Source organism: Corvus hawaiiensis, chromosome 1, assembly GCF_020740725.1.
Source record: "Corvus hawaiiensis isolate bCorHaw1 chromosome 1, bCorHaw1.pri.cur, whole genome shotgun sequence".
NCBI classification, from domain to species: domain Eukaryota; kingdom Metazoa; phylum Chordata; class Aves; order Passeriformes; family Corvidae; genus Corvus; species Corvus hawaiiensis.
The window spans coordinates 43,566,324-43,592,736 of NC_063213.1; the positions used below are offsets into that span (position 1 = coordinate 43,566,324).

Below are 26,413 nucleotides of genomic sequence, written 5' to 3' on the forward strand. Positions count from 1 at the left end.
GAGAAGGATGGGTTTTGTGATGATGAAAATCTGAGACACATACAAAAGATGTTGGTATCAATGGCCTCTCTAGAGCCAGAGAGGAGATTTCAGCTCTGTAAGTTTACTTGTTTGTATTTGAATCAGTATATTGGGACTCTCTTAGAATTTTAAGTGTTGTGTTGATGCCTTTTCCTGGTCTTAAAATCAAGAGTCATACATGGTTAGAAGGGGAAAAGGGATTTTACCTTGGTATTTATTTTAAGGATCTTTAGGTGCACACATTCAGGTCATATGCATTGAGATGCGCCCTGCTGAGCGTGTCCCCAAAGATCAGGTATAACATTATAGGTGTTACTAATTAGCATACCTATCAAAGATTCCCCAATGAGAGGCTCAAGTGAGCCCCCCTCCCCAAGGAACCTTCCCCTGGATGGTTCTATCTTAGTTTACAGAATGTGTTCTGGAGAGGACCTTGGGGTCTGGGGCACACTGATCCCTAGCTACGAAGCTTCTAAAATGTTTAGTCTCTTAGCTTGACAAACAAGTCCAAGAATGTAGGCAAAAAGCACTAGGAATACGGAAGTTGTAAACAGGTATAACAGGGGTATAAAAGAAAAGGCAAAAATCTTCATGGCATCAGTGTGTGTATTTATATATTTACGTATATATATCACAATAAAATCCCACCAAAAAAGATGTGCCAGCTAGCACACCCCCGAGCTCCTAAAGGTGTGTTCCTTACTCTGCACTTCTTGTAAGGAGGATCTTTGTGCGCTAAACCTAATTCAGCTATTTTTTTTTTCTTTAATTTATATATTTTAATACTTAAGAAAAGTTTAGTAAATAGAACCTTAAAGTGCACATACATATTCCTCATGGAAAACTAGCTGGAACATTTCTCTTTTGAGATACCTTCATTGAATCTTGGATCTTTTTATGAATTCTTCAGAGCATTTATACTTTTCACAAACTCTTGCTAGTGAAAGATAGCAACACAGAGGCAAAACTAGTATCTTGGCTAACATAGCTGCTTCATACTATAAATTAATTATCTCTTGACAAATCTTTATGTTTTTCTCAGTATGGAAAGAAGTTTGTTCATGTGCTTTTAGCAGCATATCCCTCATAGAATTTGGGTCTGTATGATTAAGAATAACCAGATATACATGTGGCTCATAAAGAGGCACATGACCTGAAACAGTAAAACTGAGACTTAACCATTTAAACAAAGGATAGATAAGGGATGTTACATTTGGCACTAGAGGGGTATTTAAGCAAGCAATCAGAGGCATGAGAAATGCACTCACTAGGAGCAGAAATCAATGAAGTTCAAACTAAAAGCTAGTCATACATTTAAAAAAAAAAAAGAAAGAAAAAAAGTACATAAAAGATAATTTTAGAAGTTACAGAAAGATATTACAATGGATGAACTGAAATATCCAGACCAGGAAGTCTTCAGATAAATACTAGATGATTTCTCTAGCTCGGCCACTGGTAACTTGGCTGAACTCGGGAATTGCTAGATGAAGTTCTAGGATCTCCTTTTCTGTAGATTCCAAAATGGATGCTCAAAATGGCCTCTTTTGACATTAAAAATCTGCAAAAACTTATGTATAAAATGGAAAAGAGATCAAAGGAAAGGCTTATCCTTAACACCAAAAGAAATTCAGCAAGACAACTGTTAGTGCTACTGCGTCTGATGACTTCTTGTCTGGACATTGTGCCTTAGGGCTCAACTTCATGCCAGACATCTGATGCTTTGCTTAGCAGAACAGTGGAATCCGAGAAGAGACTTGCTGAAAATCATGTCCTATTTCCCAGCAAGGAAATCTTCCTTAACATGGTGGACAATATTAAGCAAAAGCTGTAGTGAAAACAAACATCGTGGCTGGGTGAAGATAGAGCAATATCAACATCTCTATCAGGAGAATGTATATACTGCAGATTTGTAGAAAATTTTAGCGTACACAAAGCTGACTTGAATGCATTAATAGGTCTAAAATGTCTTGTATCACACAAAGCATTTGCATTAGGTTACTATTTGAAAGCACATTCATTAGGACAAACATTCCAGATAGGAAACAAGGCATAAGCACTCTGACCTGGCTGGAACAGAGTGGTTGGAAAGAAAAGCAATCCACCAGAAAGGAATGCTGAAGTTGTCTCAGATTTTCACCAAATCAGTCTGTGCGATTTCCAAGACCCCACCTACCTCTTTATTCCCACACAAGAAATGCTGGTTGGTATCTGGGGTTATTCAGATTGTCCTCTTGGTTCTCGTTTCCTCTAGTCCCATTCATTGCATCCCAAGACGCAACTGCAAGTGCACAGGCTTCATGTAGTACATTGCCTAATGCAGGAACAGCAGCCTCATGGAGACACTGAGGCTGTCACCACATGGAATTGATAAGGAGGGATGGAACTTAGCCTAGAGTGGCCTAAATCAGGTCTTGTGGACTTGAAGTCCAGCCCAGGCTGGAGCATGGCTTCTGGGTTTGTCTTCATCCAGCAGAAATTCTGCCTGTACACCCCAAGATAGTGTTGTGGTGGGCACCAGTGGGGAGAGCCCCTGAAACATGCATTCCTAGTTCAAGCTGAAAGAGCAGTTTAAAGCAATCTAGTCATTTCATAACAACCCTTTCAAATGGATTCCTGGCTGAAATGGATAGCGCTTTTCTTACGCATGCAGCTCTCAAATTTCAGAGCTCTGCTGGCAAAGGCACTCGCATAATCAAAATCTTAGGGTGTAATAACTCACCCCTCAATTTCATTTTCATTCTGTGAAGTACACCAAGAATTAACTTATTAAATACTGGTTATTTTGCAATGTATATTTTATCCAGGTTGTTTCTAGGAAGGGTTTAGCCAGGACTTTTACTACTGTCTGCCATTTACAAATCATGTGCAGTAAAATCAGGATTCTTAAAAAGATTTGTGTTGGACATCTGACAATGAAGACAAAAATGCGTTATGTCTCCTTATCTTTTATAGGTTGAGGTTGTGACTTCATTTTCTTTCTTTCTTTCTTTTTTTTTTTTTTTTTTAGTCTAAGGCACTGTGCCATGAAGCTTGTAATGCAGTTATGAAGTTCTTCAAATCTGAATTAACATTTCCCACCTACCTATCTTTCTCTCTTTTAAGCTTTTAACCTTTGTAGATATAAGAGTAGTATCTTGGGAAGCAGCTTTTTATTTGAGCTTTATTTATATCCATCAGTGGGAGATGCTCGGAAAACATCGGGAGAATGCTGCTCTGTCATGCAGCAACTGGGAATTTACATTACAGAATGGTAAAAATAGTGCAAGGATCAGTTCCTTCAGATGCTGAATCCTCATTTCTGATTTTCAAAATCTTCCCATGTGTGGGTATATTTCTATACATATATAAATATATGCGTATATATGTATATATAATTTGGGTTTAGTTTTATATCTTCCCTCATTATATCAAAGTAGCTTTATGTTTACATTAATACATACATTTATAATGCTTAAAGACAACATAAGGCAGAAAAGGAGGAGGAGATAAATTAAGTTTTTCAAGGATAGGAGAAAGGAGGAAAGACATGCTAATGTATTGTAAGAAAAGCTTGTGCCATCATGGTAAATCTGCCTTTTCTTCAGTTTTAACTTATATGACTAGCATTTGCCATGCAGATCCTTACTTTCCTGACCCTGGCAACAGTATGGAGGTCAGATAGCCATCCAAGTGCAATGCCAAAGGCACAAACAAAAGTTTTTTTCTTCTCTGTCCATCTGTGGGTTTTTCCCTGATCCTACATGTTTATAGGGCATATGACAACAAATTCAGTGGCGTTATTTGCTATAGTTCAAGCTAATGGACCAAGGAATTTAACATAATTCTTCATATGCAGTTAAACTGTCCATGTCAGGATTTCTTGCCCAAAACACAGCTAGTGGCTGGATATATTTGGCCTGCTTTTATTCAGAATGGCAGGTATTTCTCTGCCATGCCAGAACACTAGGAACAGCATTTTGCCCTGGTTGGGTTTTTGCAGTACGTGGGCTGGTGTAGGCTCAGGCAGGCTAAAATCTTTTGATTTGAGGATAGTCTTGTGTTATCCAGTTGGGGCTTGAATGTTCCCTTCCCGTTTGAAAAATGTTAACGTGGAGCCTCCAGAGAAATAAGCACTCATAAGAGTTCAGCTTGTGTTGGAGCTGATGCTTGCTATTTCCATGCAAACAAAAGCCACTGATAGTGGCTAGAGTAGAGGAAACAAAGTTCCTCTGTCCTTTATGAAAAGATCCTCCCCTCCATATGCCCCCAAATCTTTAAGTTCTGTTCTGCAACTTTATCACTATTCAAACTAGGTCTAGGGACAAAGGCTCATAGCTTTTCTCTTTTACTTTTTTTAAAGAGCCATATTAAGTTTGCAGCATTGGAGCATGCTCCCCTGCTGGTGTCTAGGAATGTAAAGCAGAGGAATTATGGAAGACAAAATAGAATAGAGCCTTAAAAGTTTGGCTTTAAAAAATGGAGCCAGTGGTTTGACAGATTGTTCAGTAAATGTTCATTTTATTGAGAATTATAAAAAAGGTGCTTAGCGCCTCTGTACCATTAATATAATACATTAAAAGGGTACTGTCAAGATTAGTGTTTCAGCTCTGAAAATTGACTGTAGGGTTTATGGGCAGCACTGTTCATACTCTGCGTGTAAGATGAGGTATCTTCTACTTATCACTTCACAAAACCATTATGTTGTTACAAGGCTTTATACTGAAAAGCTTGATAAACAGTAAAACGTAAATAAAATCTCATTTGAAAAGTGAGAGAATAGTTGCTGCCTGTCTTATAGCCAGATTTAGCAGATGCGGGTTTGAATGTAAAACAGTTGTGAAAATAGCCAGTGTCAAACTAGTGCAAAATTAAACTTGTGGGGTGTTCTGTTTTCAGTGTCTGTCATTGTTGAAGTACTCCATCTCAAAAGCATGCATTCCTTTCTACAGAAAAAAAAATCAGATTCCTTGGTTGAAATTAATTAGCATTCAGAAACCAGATAGCATGTTTTTGGGTATTCATGAGATCTCTGTTTGAAAAAATGTTTTTAACTTGTAGAAATGTGTTGCAACACACAGATGGGAAGAAAAAGAAAAAAAAATCTCTTTAGCAAGCACTGTGTGTAAAAGGAATATTACATTTTGCACGCTCCTGATTACCCTGTGTAAACAGTTTTTGACATCTGTCTTTATAGTTTTCGAGGAGAGGAAGACTTTGTTAAAAGAACCATTTTTATACAGCAGTCACCATTTCAGTCTTGCTTTACCTGTATTATGAAAGCAGATGGTCTGCATGTCTTTTGAATATTTATAACTATCAAAAACAATCTCTTGCTATTCACCCTTAGGCTTATGAGATGTCAGGACTGTTCTGGTTGAAAAAAAATCATCTTGGGTGTTTACAGAAAGGGGATTACATTAAGCTGAAATGACTATACATTTTCCAGTTTAATATTTGTCCATCAGCTGTTAAATCGTATTTAGATAGTTGTGTAAATAAGTTGTTGCAGCCCTTGCCCCTTCCACTGAGCAGGCTTGAAGCTTTAAACACCAATGAATGAGTTGTGAAAAAGCTCAGCTTTTTTTTTCCTAGTTAAACAACCTGGAAGGCCTAAATAAGTTTTGGTTACAGTGCTCCTTTTGAGAAAAATGTTTAATTTGCAAAGGAATCCCCGATATCTAATTCAGTCGAGTTGTTCTAGGAAGCTGCTGTGTCTGTTACTCCCTGCTAAGTCTGTTAGCATGTATTTGCTCTGTGTAAATACTGCAGCCCAAGTATCCCTTCATGAGGCATGAAAACAGCCTTATTCTGCCCATATAAAAATAATTTTAAGGTTATTTAGGGGAAGTTTTGGGACTGTGGGGGTTAAAAGCTTTTTTGACTGGAAGCTGAGCAATCACTGATAACAGATTTTGCTGTGGTTGGTTGATTTGGCAGAAAAGCATGAACAGTTTTGGTTTAGATGATTGAATTAACCTGATTAACATTGTTTTTGTTGTTTTGCAAAAAGGACAACAGTATACTTTTAGCAATGATCGAGCAACACTTCACCTGGTTGAAGAGCAGTGTTAGAGGCAATGACTCAGAAATGCCTCCCTTGAAGCACCTGCAGCAGTGGCTGCAGTGATGAGCCAGCACGAAAGGCTCAGGTCCCTCCCGTGTCTTGCAGGATGCACCTTGCGTTAGATTCTGGCACAAAACAAAAGGTGTCTGATGCTACCACTTTATTGGGTTTTGTTTGATGGGCATATGAAACGATTCCTGCTTGAGATTTATGGTATTTCTCCAGGGAGTTCCCCAACTTCTTTGAGAAAAATATGGTTTCTAGTTTTCAAATCTCTGGTATTTAATCTTCCAGAGAATTTGGGATTTGGTTTAATCTATGCTGGGTGAACCTCAGCTGAACTTCAGAGCAAATTCTACCCCTACCTTCACACAGTTGTTGGATGCCCAATTATAATTAACTTATTTGGCTAAAAAAAGAGCACTTGGGCTGCAGCAGATGGTATCATTCCAGAATAGTGGGATTTCTGTGAAGGTGGCACCATTTCAGATGAGATCTCCTGATTCTCAAACACGACTGCAAGTGATGTGGTTGGGGGGAGGGAGGTATGGGAAAGGGGAAAGAGGGAAATTTGAGATCTTGAAGGCTCACAACTTACTTTCAGGGATAAACTACTAGGAGATAAGTTAAGACTGCATATCTGTGACCAGTTTTTGCTTTCTCTTAATTTTCCTCACAAATATGAAAAAAATCTGTTTATGAGTGATGCATGTGATGCATTTGAATATTTGTATGGTATATTTATAATCGTCATCCTTGTATGTGGAAGGTATCTGCCTCTGTGCCTCACTGATAAAGAGGATATGTACAGTAGTACCAGGATGCTATGTGCTTCAAATACAATAATTTTGATTTTGATTATTGATAATTCAAGACATGGGGAACTCCTCAAGTGTAATGACCCAGGTAATATGAAAAGCATCAATATGCCTTCAGTCTAGATAGTGAATCTCTGAAGATCACTATCTCATGGGGTTAATCTTAAGTTTTAGGCCATAAGCATACCAGACATTTATATAAGTAGATTGGCATTAAAATGTACAGGAATTCTATAGCAATAGGAAATTTCTGTAGCCAAGTGCATCTCTCTGCACTGATGTGACTGCATGTTTGATGACAATAAATAAAGCATAGAAACAATGAAATTCAGTGTTGTCAAGTTATTTTCTGAGTTAACAAGGTAGTAATATTTTATCTGGCTTGTAAAATTTTGCCTTCAGTGAATTAGTAAATAAATCATTGATTCTTCCTGATGAGGATTCTTAGCGTAGGTAATATCACTTGAATGTTTGCATGAAGTGTTCTCGAAGAAAATGCAGGATAATTTTCATTTTTAAATGTGTTTATAATGTCTGTCTTTTTTTTTTTTTTTAAATCTACTTTGAAGAGCAGGAGTAACATCCCAGTGTTAGCCATCAAAGCTTGAAATTCACATTGTGTCAGTGAAGCTAAAATTCCCAGCAGTGCTTCTTAAACAGACCAGTCCCCTATTTGGTTGTAAAGTAACTGCATTAAATTTATTCCTGAAGAAGCAGGGGATGTTGCAAACTGCCATGTCATTTGTGTATCATTGTTGTAAAATGACATGGAAGGGAGCACTAGGAAATCTTAGACAAACGTCTTCAATAATAGGTAATTTACTAAAATTAATATACATGTTTTCATACTTAAAGTTAGTTGGGCAGGAGAAGACATCTGAAAGGGGCAAAGTAATATGAGTGAAACCCACCTTGAAGTCTAAATGACATCCGAAAAATACATGAGTTGGTGTGGGATGGTGGCCTCTGACAGGTGCAGTTCTCCATTTTGCATGCACAGATCTGCCATTTTTGCAGGTAGTCTGTGCAGTCATATAATTTACCAGTTCAGATTCACAGGACTTTTAAAATCACAACTTATGTAGCACGTGCCCGTGTTTAAGATGGTTCAATCTATAAAAGAGCTTAAAAGATAATTTTGTACATATTAGACATTAATTATACTGCTATTATACTGGAAGTTGAAATTGGGTTCAGCTGAGCTTGGTTCTGGTTCATTCAGGCTAGACTTTTGGTAGTCTATTAAAATTTCAGTCTCCTGTTATACCACTGACAAAAGGCTTCTAGCTAGTTTCAGAAATGCCAGAGTAGTATCAAGAAATGACAAGAATTTTGATGATTCGGAGAAACATTAAAATACCTGCCTGGTAAGTAGAGGGTATCCACATTTGGCATAAATAATGCTGCCTCACTCTAGGAGTTCTGCGCCTCCACGAATAGCTTGTTACTGAGTAATACCCTAGAAAATGGTTCTAATGAACTTCACTAAGATCAATAATGAAGGTACTTTTAGTCAGAAACTGAACTAGCCTTTTAAAAGAAGACTTACAGTAACATTTATTGCATTTTTGCTCCAGAGTCTTTCTTCCAGTGGCTATTGTAGTTGGTGTAACAAAGGGTTGATGTTCTAAATGATTTTTAAGACAGCACAAATATATCTAAATGTTACATGCTGAATAGTGAAGAAATGTAATAATCAAGGCTTTGTCTTCTTGACTGTCATCGTTTTTTTGATACACTGGACAATTCTTGTAGTTAAGCCAAAAGTAACTACTTTCCACATAGAAATTTAAAGGGTGGCAAAGTTCAGTCTGTTAAAATTATATTTGCTAATTTTGTTGTTCATACATCATATACTGAGTATAATTTTCAAGTTGGAGCATTATCTCATTTTGCAAGGCTTAGTCTTAATTGAATTTGTAAAAGAATGTACTGGAACTCAAAGTTTTATGCATTGTAAATTCCACTATTTTAAAATTGGTCAAAACTGAGCAGAAGGTAAATTTCTCACTGTAGCTATCTGATATCTCGAGAACCTTTGAGAAAAAAATCATCTTGATCTTCCTTTGGTCTATTTTACAGCTAATATTCAGTTACAGAATTAGACATGACAATAAGTTTTTCATAAGCCTGTTTTTGCAAATCGCTTAAAATACCCTGTTTAGGAAAAACAAGGCTGGGTTCATTTTGGGTTATTAGATACATATTTTATTATAATTTAAACCCTATATTTTATCCTATTAATAGGTCATTCAGATAAAGTTTTATCCTATGATTTTCTGGAGTCTGCTCTGTGATAAGTGGCACAGAGTAACTGGACATGGGTAACTTGGGTCACTGTGTGCACTTGTAAAGGCAGTGTAGGAATTGCATGCCTGTAAACTTGTGTGGGTATGTGAAGGGTCAATCAAATTTAAAAGCAGAAATAGGATGAACAAAATTCACTTTCAAGATTAGCATCTTCTGTCCAGAGCCCATCCCAATGCATGATGTTTCTTGGTCGATAACTTTGTTCTTCCCTTAGTACATCTGCTATTTTTTGCTTCCATTTACAATATACCTTGGTTTGTTTTCATGCTCAATTAATGAGTTTTTTAAAAGCCTTTGGATGATAGGATTTAAAATGCAATATGGTTCTCAAACTTTAAAAATATAATGGTTCAACAATAAAATAATTTGTGCTTTGACTTGTACTGCTCTGTATTACAGATTTTTTTTTCTTCTCCCCTTTTCACACAGAGTATGATTTCTTCCATTGTGAACAGCACTTACTATGCAAATGTCTCAGCAGCAAAATGTCAGGAATTTGGAAGGTGGTATAAACATTTCAAGAAGGCAAAAGATATGATGGGTAAGCAAAAAAAAAAATTGCCTTGATGGTGGTTACATACCATTATGTGTCACATTGAGGTCTGTCACAGTCATATAAGAAGCCAGTTCCCGTCACGATAAGTTTAGGATGCTTTTGATGAGTAGATGTAGAAAGTACATATATAGTGAAAGAATTCATTTAAATAAATATTTGCTATTGAAACAGCCAAGCTGACTTGGGTTGCCAGAGATGTAAAGCTGTCATTCCATAAATCTAGAGATCTACCACCCAGAATAATTGTTTAGAAAACCTGTTCCTGGAACTGTGACGAACTGATTTTTTAATGTATGTATTTTTTTTCTTGCTCTGGCTAATGTATATTTAAAGAAACAGGCTTCTACAGCTATCACTGCCTTCCAGCAAGAATGCTCTAATTTTGTAAATTCATATTTTTATCTAACCTTGGGACCCTAATTTCAGTTAATTCTAACAAATAGTTGCTGTGACAATTGTTTGCTTGTCGTAGTAAGCACAAGTAAATTATTGGAGAAAAAAATCTATCAATTCTGTGATACCTTTTATCTTTTTTAAACCTGTTCACATAATTTTGAACACTTAATGTCAGAAAATTTCTACGTAAATTTCAACAGAATGGAGAAATGGCACCTCAGTTTGGATTGAATTTCGAGCTTGACTTAGCTTTCAGTATTTGAAGCAAAATCATTCATCTACCAAAACGGGTTCCTTGCCTTTTATAGCTTAAGGCTGTAATGAAGACAATGCATCACTTTTGTGATAATTGCTTGAATTACTGTTCCGAGTGAATGGCCCACTTGGGTTGATCTCTACTTTCCCTGAGTGAAAAAAGGCAGCTTCTTTCCTTAATCTACTTCGTACCTTCTGTGTAACACAGAACCCTTCTTCTGAGACCACCAAATTTAGTGGTAAGACTTCACTTGGTTTCAGGTGGTCCATGTGTGAGGCAGCAGAGTGTCCATAGGGGAGAGCGACCTTTCCACCACAGCCTCTCCCACATCCTTTGCAGCAGTTCTCCTGCTTGGGGCAACCCCTGCAAAATTTTACTTACATGGCTTGCTAAGACATGTTCTCCATCCATTCATTTGGGGTCAGTGAAGACAGCAAATAGAAGATGTGTGCTTATGTATTCCTGTGTAACCTAATGCTGGCAGAAGAGGCAGCATTGCCCCCAAATTCACCTGCGTGAGGAGTAGCAGGGCCTCTGCTTGGGTACTGATCCAGGATATGGACACCAGAACTCTCTGCAGAACAGCTGGCTTGTTTTTTATTTATCAAATTTCTGCCTGTGATAGGACAGAGGAGGAAAACGGGGATGCAGCTGGGAATCTAAGTGGCGATTTCTTCATCCAGCTCCAATCCTTGTGGAGGAAAGGGTGGCTTTTCACTGATGACTGTTAGTGAAGATCATAATTACTGTGAAAAACTCAGACACAGCCTTTTAAAAAAAAAAAAGCTTTACTAGTATAAGAAAAAAAAAGCGCTACAACATTTTTCTGAAAATACTGAACTTCTGGACTTTTGGTTTTTAAATAAAGCTTATTTTCTTAAGGCTATTTCCAGACCAGATCTGCTAAAGCTCTAGAATAAAAAAAGTGACATATGCTGATAAAAAGGAGGCTCCTTTATATCAACCTAGAGTTATTTTATATTGTTTAATCATGCACAAGAGGGGAACTGGAAGAACTCTTGTAGTTTAAAAAACTGTGCTGTTAATTAAAAAGGAGGGTGTGTCAAAGGCAGATGAGTTAATATAAGAAAAAAATTCAACCATGTTGCAAGTCACTGAAAAAAACCATGCATACATGGTTGCAAGATAAAGCAGCCCATCTGTGTAATTTACATAAATTATACTAGTTCCTAGCAGTCCCATACAATTGATGCAGCATCTAGAAATTAGCAGAGCATTGGGAGGTCTGCACCTCACCCTGCTTGTTACAGATTTCCAGTGACTGGGAACTGCCGATGTCATGGCAGGGACCTCACGGGAGGAGCAAAACCAGTCACCGGGGGCTTCCCTCTCTGGCTGGGGCATGTTTTCCCCCAACAGCCCTCCTTACCCTTTACACAGATGCACTTGCTGTTTCATCTGCAGCACAGACTGGGTTTTTGTCTCTTGTCTTTGCCCCATCTCTGGTTGGTCTAATTGGTTTGTCTGAAGTCCTCTGCATCTGTCACTGTGGGATGCAGCAACCCGCTCGTGGTTGGGTTGCATTGCACCCTTTTATATTTGTTTATTTTTATTAGCATGTCTTGTAAGGACAGTCAAGTTTGTGATTTTCAGTCTGATGTTGGCCTTTTCAATGTTTCTTTTCCGCTGTAGTTGAGATGGATAGCCTTTCTGAACTATCCCAGCAAGGTGCCAACCATGTCAACTTCGGTCAGCAGCCAGTCCCAGGGAACACAGCCGAACAGCCTCCATCTCCTGTTCAGCTTTCTCATGGTAGTCAACCATCAGTTCGGACCCCGCTTCCAAACCTGCACCCTGGACTTGTATCTACTCCCATTAGCCCTCAGCTGGTAAATCAGCAGCTGGTAATGGCCCAGTTGCTGAACCAGCAGTATGCAGTGAACAGACTTCTAGCCCAGCAGTCCTTAAACCAACAGTACTTGAACCACCCTCCTCCTGTCAGTAGATCCATGAACAAGCCGTTGGAGCAGCAGGTCTCAACGAACACAGAGGTGTCTTCCGAAATCTACCAGTGGGTCCGTGATGAATTGAAACGAGCAGGAATCTCACAGGCAGTATTTGCACGTGTGGCTTTTAACCGAACTCAGGTCAGTCATCTTTTTTCTTTTCTTTTTTTTAAGTCTAAGATTCTCTTCTTTCTCTCTCTAATTAGTAATTGCCATCTTCTGTCTTCTCATTTCTACCTTGTCACTTAGCTCCTCTGAAGGAACCACACATCCTTGCAGGACCACTGTCCATGTTGATACAGTACTGGAATCCTCAGGGATTGGTTTGTGGAAATTCCCGCTGTTCTTACAGGAAGCGTGGTTCCTCTCCAGTTGTGATGGTTTATGAATAGCTGAATTTCCCAGTAAAAGAAATTAACAGCTCTATGCAGAACCATTCACAAAGTCACCCAAGAGATTGTTTTTTGTGTTGCAGTGTTGTACCCACACTGACCACCTGCACACACTGAACAACCAGTCTTCTTTCGCAGGTGTACTAGAGATGGTCTTTTATCCATACTTGCATTTATTTTTATTATTTTCTAGTGAAAGTCTTAATAACATCTTTTCAGGCTTCTGAAAAGATTAAAAATTAAAAGCTTTATCTCTAGATTATCTACTCTTTTCATGTATTTTTGTACTGTTTTGCAAAAACAGTAGTTGCTGAGCTTGCTGGTGTCCACGTCAGAACATATACTTCAGCTCTTCAATGCAGAAAAAGCTATCCCTAGCAAAGCTGATAAGTAACACTAAAATGTGTTATTTTTTACACCTGTTTTAGAAGCTAACCCTGTTATAATTTATTCTGCTCTATGAATTTAACTTAATGCCATGTTGCATGGAATTTAATCAAGCAGAATTTATGGAAGAAATGTCAGTATATCGAATGCAAATAATAAGATCTCAAAATTTTAGAAGTATGTTTTAACAGAAAATAAAATATTTTTAATAGGACTTTTTAAAATGGGAAATATTTTTAAAAGGCATAGGTAAATTTGCTTTGGGTTCCACATTTTCAAATGAAAACACATACTTAGGGAACAATTTGCCCATTGCAGATTATAGTATAACAAAAAAGATCATCATTTGATCTTCTCTTGAAACGTTTTTGTTTCTCCCTTAGAGAATTCTTAGCTTAGAGAATAAAAATTCTGTTTCAAATGCTCTGGTACCAGGTTTGAATCAGCATGTCATTTGTAATTGTTCTGAATTACTATTGCATTACAATATTTTACATCCTCCTTTAGCTAAAAGAAAGTAGAGTCATTGTGTGAATTCTCTGTAGGGCTCTGTGTGTGTGTGTCTTTCCTCTTTACAGCAGAGGAGGTTTTCAAGATCTGGGCCTTTCATACCAAATTTCATGGGTTACATAAACTCATGCAGGGATTACTTACATTAACTTAGGTCCAGGCAGTGTCAGTTGTTATATTTACAAATAAGTGACATTGAGTCTTTTTTAATACAATGTTTAAAAGTTTAATTATTGATACTCTAAAGTATTAAAGCAATAATAGGAGCTTCACGTTACAGTGGTTTGCAGCTGCCATCTTACCTGGACAAAAAGCCAAGCAAGTAATTCAGAAAATAAAGCTTATTTTATATATTTACTTCTTTCTCAGGTTTTCCTAAAAGCCCACTATTTTATCTTAACTTTTCCCCCTCTGAAGTGATCAGTTTTTTCAGCTAGTTTTGCGTACAGCTTTTTGGCATGTCCTTTGTCCATGAGAAGTATTTGTTACCTGAAGTACAAGGATAATTGGTTCTAACTGGACATTGAATTTATATGAGAGAGTAGGAGAAAATGCTCTTTTGATGTGAGGAATGCAACTGTAGAACCAGATTTCTAGTGCAAATACTGATTCTTTAATATTAGTATTATTATTACACTAAATATATATTAAATTATGTATTGCTATGTAATTTTCTTACTACAAATGTTATTAAATATTTGTTTAAAGTTCAGTTCTTCCCCAGACTTTGTGGCTAACCAGCTTGGTAAAATATGTTCACAGTGACCCAAAACTGGGAAGAAACCCCAAAATGAACCTTGAAAACAATTCCCCTAAAGAGATAGGAAATAGATCTACATAGATCGGCAATTTTCAACCAAATCTATTTGAAAAAACACAGAGTAGTATCCCTATATCCTACAAATTGGTTTTGCTAATCAAGTTAGTATTTGCAGTTATCTAGGTAAGATTTTCAGTGTTTGTTATGTTTTTGGCAAACTACAGGGAGCAAAAAGGAAACATACCAGGAGCCTAGAGAGTGTCGGCCTCAGTTTTGCGAAGAAATATCTCAGCATACTTTTCATATGAAGCAAAGCCCCACTGAAATACAGAGAAGTTTATTGTGGGTGCATTTCACCTTTGCAAACCTGGAAATTGTTAATTTTACCCACAGTGAGAGCTAATGTTCCAAGGTAGACACAGGTACCAGCAATTCTTACAGAAAAACTTTTTAAATTTGTTCTGCTTGCTGTACTTCTGAATTCCTCACAGCTTATTCAAGGACACATCACATTTAGCTAAAATTAGTATAGTACTTTAATAACTGATGCTATTTAGGAGGTATTTTCTAATAGTGATTTTCTAATATCCCAAGTCTTTTTTTTTGTTGTTGTTTGGCTAGAGAAAGTGCAAATGCTTGTTTAAATTTGTGTACTATTTTCTGAGATAGAAACCTAACTCAGGCTTACCACTGACAGTTTTGAAACTGTCATAAGTATATTTGAGCTGTGTCCAGGGACCATATCATGCCATCAGTTTCTAAAGGCATAAGAACTCCCTGAAATAGGTTAGGAGTTCTGTGCAAGAAAACCCTGGTGTCAAGATACAGTCTCAGATGAGGGGAGAGATTTGCTTTTAGTGTAAAAGGTAAGGAAGGAAGTGATCTAAAAATTAAGAGTGATTTAGCATAATGTTGAGGCAATAAAATGGACTTCGAAATTGGCTGAAGATGCTCTTGTTTTTCAGACTTATGCTCTACAATATGAATACAGAATTTGGTGGTGGTTTTGGGTGGGAAGTTTCTACCAGCATAGCATGGTAGTTCAACACTTGATCCTGATTTTCAGGATTTTTTAATTTGGCAGCAGAAATGTCAACTAGAAATATTTCTATCTTTCCACAATCCAAGGAAAGAATTTGGTAAAAATACTTCTTAAAACTTGAGTGTCTTTTTTTACTATTACTAATTATCTGTAAAGAAGAAAAAGACCCCTGAGCCACACCTTAGAAGTGTATCCTTAAGAAAGAAATGGTGTGAGTTTAATGTGTTCTTGAATAATTTCCCCCCTACCCTTAAGTTCCAAATGGTAATTTGAAAACAGTTCTCAGGAATGTGCCTTGTAAACTTTAATCAAAGTCCAGATAGCTATAACTTGAATGAAAATTCACATCTCTACAGGCACAATAGGACAACTGTTGCAGGGAGCAGAAGCAGTTTTGGTGGTAGCAATTTCTCTGTGGTCCTTCTAGGAAGTCTTCAGAGTGCAGTCGGATCTGAAGTTTTGCTTGTCCTTCAGCAGTTGTGATTCCACCTCACGGATGCAAAGAAACAGGTTGAATCCTGTTAGCACCTCCTTTCAGTGCACCATAGAAAACTTTGTTGAGTTAGTACTTGTGCTGGCAGATTTGAGTTTCACCTCAAGCAAGGTGTCCAAAGGTGACTACCAGTCTCTCTGTTTGCCAGGTTAATTTTGGTAAATTGAGATGCTTATGTTTCAGTTGCCAGTTCATCAAATTATTAAACATAATATTTTTTTTCCAGCTGATGTCAGTGCACTGTGCAGATACCTCTGCTGTCTTTTAGGAGCAAGTTCAGTATTTTCTTGTGCTTTGCAGGCTAGAAAATGGCATTTTTGATCAGTTTCCTACCCTAGGTAGTCCCAAGCAGCCATGGGATGACAGTGATGATGCAATGGGGCAGCCCCCAAAGTGTGGTGCCACAGCCCTCCATCAGCAGAGAGGCTCTGCCTGCTGTTTCAAATGTTAGGCTAAACTGGGAGATCCTCTACTCTGTTTTGTTCTTAGAGCTGGATGCAGCAGCAACATTTTTTGGGCTGAACTGCCCTTGGAGCCCTAAACAAATAAATAAACTGCTCTCCCATTTCTGTTGTGTGTTTTTAAATGTAAGCATGAGTCAGGAAGTGAAAGGCTGGGGTTCCCACAGCCAGCCTGACATTTGACTCGAAGGTGTAGCTCAGCCTGATGCATGGCTGGGTGACTAGTCTGCAGTGTAAGAGCAGGGAATTGTGTTAGTCATGGTTGTGGTTGGAACTGGAACTGAGGGCTGCCTGTCTCTGTTTGTGTACACTTTCAGCTGTAAGGTTTGCTGCAGTAACTTGGGTGCTGTTGTATGGAGGCAACCTTGTGGCTCTGTCTTCATGAAAGAAGGAAGAGTGCTTTTTGCTGCTTTTCCATGTCTGACTTTTGTTACTCTTCTTTTTCCCACCAGTGACAATGTTTGATCTGAAGGTCTTTGAATATTTCTCAGTGTTTCTCACTTTTCTCTCTCCCTCCTTTCTACTTGAGCCCCATGCTTGTTTAAAATATTAGCCGGCAGGACGTACTACCTTTCATTCATGTATAATGCCTTTTCTCATATGTGAAAACTTCTGTGTATTTAGGACTGTGCTCATGCTAATTCTGCTGTGCTCATGCTGCTATTTTGAAGGAGAATGCTTGTATGCAGTAAGCGGCTCTGTGTAATTGTAAAACAAAATCTAAGTTTACACAAACCACCTTCTCAGGCACTACTTTTTTTTTCCTTCCACTTTGTCTTTGGCACACTTTATTTTCCAGTAAAATGAAAAATGAAGATGGATTATTCAAAATTGATAACAGTAATGGACCATCATGTAATGTTTTATTGAATTTGAGTTCTGTAAATTATGTGGTAGAAAGAAATTTGCCTGCTTAAGTATAACAGAAATTGCCACTGTATTCATATAATTCTTCGTAGTGTAATTTAAGAAAAAGTACACTATCCATATCACTATTGAATAAAAGGTAAAAAGGTGCTATTACACTATCATGACAGCTCTCCTCTTGCTACTAAACGACATAGATAAATGTGTCTGCTTATAACTTACTTGGCTGGGATCCAGGCTTGGGGGTGGAGCCTGGGAATAATCTTCCACCTGGACATGGGATAGGAGCACCCCGCAACCAAGAGGGAGAGCGTTCAGGGATGTTCTGCATGTTTTGGGAAGGTTTGGGCAAATTGCATGTTTCTTCTGGGAGCTTTGAAGTTCTATCACACTGATAAAATCTATTTGAATCAGTGATTATGTTCAAAGAGGAGACAAACTGGGGGCCAGACAGGCAGTGTTTTTGTTCATATTGGCAGACACTTTATCTCCATTTTAAAAGAATTTGTAATGAGCTTTTGAAAGCCCTGATAATATTTATTGAACATTTTTTGTGCCATTAGTAATGAATTATACTTGTGATGACATGTAAACTTTTTTTTTTCCAATGGAACCTGGGAACATTTTAAAAAAATACATTTCCAGTGCAAAAAAAATACAAGGGAGGGACAGTGAGTAGAGTTCTGAGCCTAACAGTGTTTTTAATCTCTTTGCAAAACAAGCTTAGTTTTTGTGCAACCTGAGGTGCAATTGAGGTACAATATCAGGAGATCACACCAAGACTAGTATCTTGGAAAACCAGTTCAAGCCTGGTAAAATGAGCAGCTAATCTGTGCACATCAGCACAGGGCAGAATGTGAGAGCTGCTGTTTTCTTTCTAGGATTTTTCCCATTGTACATCTTGTCTAACAACTTTAGCTGAAGTTTTGTGCTCAGAAATTGAAGCAGTAGAAATGAAGTAATATATGAAGCAGGCAAACTGTGTTCTAAGAATTTGCCTGCACCTGGTTACTACATCTTAGTTTTCATGGTTTTTCCTCACATATTCTGACTTTTAGGTTTAGAGCCTAGAAGCAAACTCCTCCTTGCCTTCTCCCTGCTCTGTCATCTCCCCTCCTCTCTCTGCATCGCTCTCCTCTGCTCTGCTCCCAGCTCAGGCCAAGACTCATGACAGTGATGGGGGAAGAGAGGAGAATGAATACTTAGTGGCATTTCTAATCACCAAGAGGTGTCCCACAGCAATGGAAATGCAGGCAAAAGTTAAAAAAAAACCAGAACAACCAAAAAAACACCAACATTTTCTTTATTTACTTATTTCACTGAAGAGGGAAAAGTTATACAAGAAAAGCACCCTTTTCTGCCTTTTTTAGCTGGCCACTATGTGGCTAAGGCTTTTACAAGCAAATCTTTTCTATTACGGGCTAAAGTATTTTTTAAGGACATTTCCTGTGTCTGACAGTGGGCTGGCTGTTTGTAAGGAGTCTTTTCTCCTGACAATGATCAGTCCACTTGAGTTTAGTTTTTCTTGCTCCTTTTTTCATGGAGAGTTGTCTCCAGCACAGAAACAGTCAGAAATTGCATATGTTTACAACTACCTAGAAGGAGGTTGTAGCGATGTGGGCATTGGTCTCTTCTTCAAAGTAACAAGCAACAGGGCGAGAGAGAATGATCTCAGGTTATGTCAGGGGATGTTTAGATTGGATGTTAGTAAAAATTTCTTCTCCAAAAATGTTGTCCAGCACTGGAACAGGCAGACAGGGAAGTGGTGGAATCACCATCCCGGGAGGTATTTAAAAGACACATAAATGTGGCACTTGGGGACATGTTTTAGTGGTGGGCTTAGCAGTGCGTGGTTAATGGATGGACACAATGATCTTAAAGGTCCTGTCCAACCTAAATTGTTCTATTCTGTTCTCTACATCCTGTGCTCTGCAGGCAGCTTTGCCTTGTCTCCAGTAGAATAAAATCATTTTGTACCTCCTCTTGTGGTGGATTGTGTAAGCCTACCACTAACAAACATTGGTAACTGTGGGTTTGAGTACTTAAAAGTGGAAAAAAATGATAGACACAAATTTATTTTCCATTTTTGCTAATAAGTAAATTTATTATTAGACTGACCATTAAGAAAAAAACTTAAAACTTCACCCAAGTGCCACTTTTGTCAGTAACTCATTTGTTCACCTTCTGAGTAATTTCTACCTGGATACCAGAAAACAGGAGGGATCAAGAAAAGTGGTAAGAAAGTATCCCCCAAGATTATTATTTTTTTAATCCTCCTCCAAAATATTTTTCATGCTTAGTGCTGGAAAGACTGTTTTTTTCCATGCCATTTCCCTGTTATGTGTGCAGGCACAGACAGGGCCATGAGGACCACACCAGCTAAGGTGTAGTGGTTGGCACCTCTGTTCTCATCGCCGAGCACAGAAGTGCAGAGCTCACACTGAGTGGGCCCTGGTCCTGCCTAAGCACAGCTGCTTGAGAGCAGTGACTTTGCAGCAGCACCTCCCTAACAGTCTTTTGCCTGGTAGGATAATACCTTTGAGAGAGGTGACAACTTCCGCAGGTGCTGTGAGCATCAGACTTCCCAAAAAGATACGTTTTGGCCATATTCTGTTGTACCCCCTTAGGAATAAATATATGCAGTCAGTATTACCTATCTTAGTTTTGGCTTTTTTATTGTCTGTTTCTCTCTCCATTTACCCTCCATTATCCTGAATAACTTACAAGAGTTCTTTAGGAAAAGAAACATTGGGTTGTGTTATTTCTTTAAATTCACATGTGTGTTCCCGTGTTACCCTATTAAGTAAAAGCCTCCCATACCAATCCTCTCTCTTTCCCAGCATGGCAACAGCATTTATTCTAAACAGTAGTAAACATCTGCTTTTCTAAAAGTTACCTTTCTTATCACGATCTTGTTACTCCAAGACAGTAGAGCATTTTGAATGCCCAACATATTTAAAAGGAGAATCTGGCAGGGGGAGGAGAGGTCAAGAACCTGTTGACATTAAATATAAATATCACAGGTGATGGACTGTTTGAGGATTAAGGTTGTCCTGATGAAGAGAGAGGAAGGTGCAAGAAGGAGGAACATGAGGGCCTCCAACAGCGAGTTTTCTCACTCATTAAACTCCAATATGCAACTCTTAGAAAGAAATACTGACTTATAAAAAATATGGCCCTGAGTCAGTGAAGCAGTATTTTCGGAACATTGCAAGTTTATAGTCTCAGATTTGTTGTGAAATATCACTTCCTTTCAAAGATCTGTTTAAGTTGCTAGAAATGTGGAAAGCCTTTTTTTAAGGTTGCGTATGCATTTTGCCTGCGAAGCCTGAGAAGCCCCCAGTGTATCTCACTTATCCTTAACATCTCATGATTGTCTGTGGACTGTGAAAGATTTCATGGCAAGTTAAGCCAGTAAAAGGAGGAAGATGTATTAGTCAGGTTCAGTTTATGCTGTATTTAAAAGAGGTGCTTAATAAAATTAAGGGTACAACTGAGGCTCTCTTCTCTGCTACCTAAAATGCCATTAATATAATCCTATGTGGAGCAAATAGTGCATTTGCTGTTTTCATTCCAAGCCCAGCGGTAAGAAGAATGAGGACTGATAAGCAGTGGCTTTGCAGAGCATGGTTTTACAGACACTCACCTAGGCTAACTCTCCAGCCTATTTTTTTCTTCCTTCCCTACAGGGCTTGCTCTCAGAAATCCTCCGAAAAGAAGAGGATCCCAAGACTGCCTCGCAGTCCTTGCTGGTAAACCTTCGGGCTATGCAGAACTTCTTGCAGCTGCCAGAAGCAGAACGAGATCGAATTTACCAGGACGAGAGGGAAAGGAGCTTGAACGCAGCCTCTGCGATGGGCCCGGCGCCGCTCATAAGCACACCGCCCAGCCGGCCTCCACAAGTAAACTGCTCTCTCTGCCTTTGGGATTTGCTCGTTGTGTTCTCTCACTGTCCCGCTGGGTGAGACCTTTCTGAAAAAGAAGAAGCCTTTTGCTGTCGCATTTTTGAAACACTCGTAGAATCATTCCTTGCGGCGCATATCACAAATTAATTTTAAGAAATATAATAGATGATAGTAGCAGTTTATTACTACCTATTTCCTGATTTTGACATAAATTCTATCCATTATGGTTCCTACAGAATTTTTTGCTCATTTTATTGAGGTACAAGCTTTACTGGGCAAGGAAAGATGATGGCTTTTAGCTGTCATCTTTTCTTACAATTCTTAGGTTTTTAATGTTACAGCTTCAGAAAGGGATTTTGGAGGATTTGGACCACTAAACTGAGAGGGAATGAAAGCAGAAGTGTGAGTACCTTGTAGTGCCTTAAAAGTTATTTTTCCACAAAGCAAACAGGTAAAGCTAAAATGATGGAGCAAAGAAGATCCCATCCTAAAATGCTGGGCATGCTTTCACCAGCTTGAGCTACTGACAGCTGGGTAACATAACAGGCTTGCTATATCCATTGTTCTGAATGATTTGGATATGTTCGTTAAAGCTTCATTTAGTATTTTTTAAAATGAAACTCCTATTGATTTCTCTAAAATTTATTTGATTTAATTCTCCAAAAATTACAAATTTGATAGAGTGGGATCAAGAGGTTCAATGGTGCTGTCCTTGTGTCGATCAAGGAAACTCTGATGCTTGTTTTAAGGTACATCAGAAATGCACATGAGCCATAGGAATGCACAGGATTTCCACAAAGAAGAAATGTGGTTGTGAGTGAAACTCTCCAAAACCTGTGTATTTTCAGAAATACTCTGCATTGCTGTGGCTCAAGGTTGTATGTATGCAAGGAAAAATCAAACTGATCTGCAGATATGTGGGAATCATGCTGTATACACAGTCCAGTTTTGCTAAACAAAGCAAGGCTTTGGGATTGTGGGAATTTTGTGATGGCTGAGTTTTTGACAAAAACAGCAGGTTTTTGTTAACCAGTCATAGGCTTGTGACTATGACTATGTTCCATACCCGTTCGGAATGCTATAAATTCCTCTTGAGATTATTTTTCTAATTTTCCTTCAGCTAATGGATACTAAGGACCAGACTAAAGTAACAACAAAATTGTACGAGGGAGGACAGAAGATCACCTTGACTTGCTGCAGTACTTTTCAAAAGAGAAGAAATTTTTAGCAGAAAAAACAGACTGAACTAATAGTGTAGTTTTGTTATCATTGAGTTTAGTCTGTAAAATCCACTACATATATTCTTCAAGATAAAGGACAAGAATCTATTTACATAGTAATGCTTTAGTGGGAAATAGTTAAATAGAGATAACTGTGTTTAAAATAACATTTGAGTTTGTTTTAATATCTGTACGTGCTCCCACAGCCCAGGTAATTCAGAGCCAAGGCTAACCCTCCTTCTTAACTTATCTCTTTCTGCCAAGGTAATGTCTCACTCTGTCTCAAGTGGTCTTGGGCAATTTCACAGCTAAAGAACAGAGTTAATTACAGGACCTTCCAGAAGGATGTCAAGTCAGAGGTAGTCCTTGTACTGGTTTTAATTCACACTTTAAACTGTAAAAATCCCTTGCAGCCAGAAAGAAAGTGAGACTTAGGGGTTTTCTTAACTGACAAAACATACTGTAAGTCCAAATTTGGTGGGAAAGGGGGGAGAAATCTATCTTTCTCTACTGTGCTCTTGTTCATAATTACATTTTTTTCTTTTTAGTGTGAGTCAGGAGTATAGTTAACCTAATTGCGACAGTTCAAAGTGGAAACAGCATACATTTTTGTTTTAATCCTCTTCAAAAGGAAAGCAAGTTTACAAGGAAACCTTATAGACTAATATTGAGGTCTACAGAACAAAGCACTTATTTTTCCAGTTGTTGTGCTGTTCTATGTCATTCAACAAAACACACACACTTTCCCTAGTGAATAAACTGAGAATGTAGAAACCTCTGAGTTGCTATTCTCTGTGACCTTCTTACATGTTTCCAGAATTACCCACCTATAAACATCTGAAGCACTTTTCAGCTGCTGCTGAGTGTTCAGAGTCCTAAGTTTGAAAATTGAAATATCTGTGTTGGTAAGATAACTACAATACTAGATGCTAGAAATAATCTTGAAATTATCTTAGTTGTAACACTGTCAAGTATAACTTTACAAATCACAGCAGAAATAAATTATAGTCAGGATACTGCAAAATTATCAATGCAAACTGCTACTGTGATACCTCCCCCAAAATGTCCGCAGTTTATTGACTATTTGATACTAAGGAAATAAAACTACTAGCATCCTTACTACTAAATTTATTATAAGCAATTATTTAAAGTTCACTATGGAGGAATACAGCAGAATATTTTTCCAGCTTGGCTGTGAGCTTCTCGGATAACCATTGAAAGAGAAAACAGACCGTTTATCCTGACAACAGAATTTACACAAGAGCCAACATATTTAATATTAAATCTTTAGACCAGTGTAACATTTGAAACAATTAAACTATGAAACCATGAAAAATGGGAGCTAATATGCCACACATGAAGGTTTATTTTGCAATTGCAAGTTATCAGTTTCAGAAGGATGTGAAAATAAACATCCTGAAAAGGATCTATTTTGCATTTTTGTGTTGCCAACTGGTGGCCAGACAGTAGAGCAGACTTAACCATTTAGCAGCTGAGCTTGTTCTGTGTAAATTTTGCATTCTGTTGTATGGAAAAACAGAAAGCGTGACCTTGGAGGTCTGATTGGATAGTAGGAATTCACCAAGCATAAACCCTGGTGCCTGAGTTAGAAGGAACAGTGTTGAATTTATCTCATTTTTACAGCATTCTTACTAGTTGCTACTTGAGTTTATGTATCTGGATTGTTTCCAATTCTTTTTTGAAATCCTTTAAGAAGCTCTTTGTCCCCCTTACTTCTCCCTTTCTCTTTGACTTAAACAAAATGCAAAATCTTACTTTTTTTTTTTTTTAATTGAAATCATTAGCCTCTAATGCATGAGCTTTTGGGATGTGTGTATAGCCTTCTAAGCTGGTCAAGTTGTAAAAGTCTGCTACTATCTTCCACACTGGTGGACTGAGCACAAGGAGACGGCGTACACAAGGATTTTTCCCTTGGACATTGTTCGAGTTGCCCCCCCGGGGCAGAAGCCTGTCTGTCAGGCTCTTTCCTGGGGCACTGGAGTTTATAAGTATTAGCATCTCCATCAGGTAGGTACTGCATGGAGACGTCATTTAACCTCTGCAATCTAGAAGGAAGGAAAAAGGTCCTTTCATGTTCTATTTCTTTTTTTAATTTCCCCCCACACTTCAACACCTTTGTCTTGCAGATCACCCCACAGAGGCTCTTTTGGGGTATTCCTCGGGCAAGTTCAGAGAATGAGTCTATTGCAGTTATGTGGAAATGAGGGATCTGGGGATACTTTAAAGGATCCTGAGGTGCTAGGGATGGCCTTTATGTCTCATTAGGACAGTTTGGGAAGTGGGGGGAAGATGACTCCCTTCTCCTTTATACTTGTGGAGGAGAATGGAGACAGGTGGCCAAGTTACAGATTTTCTTTTTCAAAATATTCTGGTTAAAGCTTTTTAGCCACCCTGCAGTTATGAACACTTCCTTCTCAGGACAAGTAATCTCCATTTCAGCAGAGCCGAGGAAGAAATCTTTCTTGCCACCCATATTCCCCAAAGAAAATTTGTGTTAACCCTTGGGGGCCATCATCATCCTGTGTAAAAACAGAGTACGTGTAACATCAAGAGCAGAATATTATTTTAACAAGGCAGTGTTTCAAGAAGTATCCACAAATCTTGCATGAGTCATGGTTCTGGGTACTCATTGACCAAAACCTTCATCTCATAAATACAATCCTGGTCTCTCTCTGACTACAGATAAATTCCTTCATGTTAAAGCAATCATAGGTTGGGTCTCAGAGATAGGATGTTACTCTTGAAAGACTGGTGTCTAGGAAGATGTTGCTTTGTTGGTGTTTGAGGACCAGTGAATCTCCATTGCAAGGAGTTCTGGATAACACCAGCTTCCATGAAACTTTATAGTGGAATCCTGGAGTTTAAATACATGCATGTGCCATATATCACCACCAGCAAAATTTTTATATTTAAGCTGGCAAAATTTGAGATTTAGGTTGATAATCTTTGTGCCAAGTTGCATTTTAACAAAAGTAAAAATGAACAAAATAATAAATGCAATCCTCTCCTCCCACCCCTGCAAAAAACCACCATGGAGGAGAGTTAATGGAAACCCTGACACTTAACTATAACTGCACTTCCAGGCGCCACTGTAATAATGGAATAGTAAACCTTGTCCTGATAAAAGCTGTTCTGAAAGCAACAGCATTTATTGTACCTCCTCTGCTATTTGCAGACCAGAACTGAAAAGTAGTTTGTTTTGCCTGGAATGAACTACTTTATGAATTTTAATGTACAATGTAATATTAAAAGCTAAACCAGGATTAAAGAAGATTTTTGTTCCCAAGCTAAAACAGTACTTATGAGAATGTGTTATATAAGATTTTTTTTGTTTCAGTTTCAATGGGGAAGGAATGAGCTTCCATGTTTGTGAAAACCTCTTCATACTGGTTATTCCTTCTATGACAACTTAGCCTTTTTTTAGGAAAATTGAATAAATTCAGAACTTCTTGCTACTGTAATCAATCTTATTTGATGAGAAGATATATCTGGGTAGGCCAGGAGGAGATGGATGCGCTATTTTTTTTTTCAAGTATTCTTAGAAGACTAGATTGATTGGTGATAGGAAGATGGCCAAATGAATTTCTGATTCTGTGTGCTACATTTGTAAAATAATGCTCCCCTCTTCAGTTAGTATTTGCAAAATTTGGTTACTGTCAAAAAAAAAAAAAATTAGCTGATCTATGGTTTCTTTCCTAAACAGAAAATGTGGCTGTAAGTGTGGGTGGGGTGGGAGGTTGTGCTTAAGTGTGGATGAGATGAGAGATTATGTTTTGTTTTGTTTTTCTCTCCAAAATGAATACTTTTTCCACCTCCTCTCCCAAGTCCTGAAGTTGCACCGTTGAGAGCTTTTTTGTTTTCTGTTGGGTTTTTTTGAGGAGGAGGGTGTTTTTTCAACCCAGCTTCAAACAGCCTCTGTCTTAAACTAAATTCTAATTTCAACACAACAGCCTAGATGCTTGCTTATGTGTAAATTATGAAACAGTTT

The 26,413-nt window shown here is 38.1% G+C and overlaps 1 protein-coding gene across 5 annotated transcripts in view; it reads left to right on the top strand.

Moving 5' to 3' along the window:
* The window catches only part of SATB1 (SATB homeobox 1), a 93,016-nt gene that overhangs the window by 36,500 nt on the left and 30,103 nt on the right, over window positions 1-26,413 (top strand). For all 5 annotated transcript variants that reach the window (XM_048302212.1, XM_048302229.1, XM_048302222.1 and 2 more), the window contains 3 exons: window positions 9,622-9,733; window positions 12,054-12,508; window positions 20,969-21,181. In XM_048302212.1, the coding sequence (XP_048158169.1) occupies window positions 9,622-9,733; window positions 12,054-12,508; window positions 20,969-21,181 (780 nt within the window). The remainder of the gene's footprint in view (window positions 1-9,621; window positions 9,734-12,053; window positions 12,509-20,968; window positions 21,182-26,413) is intronic.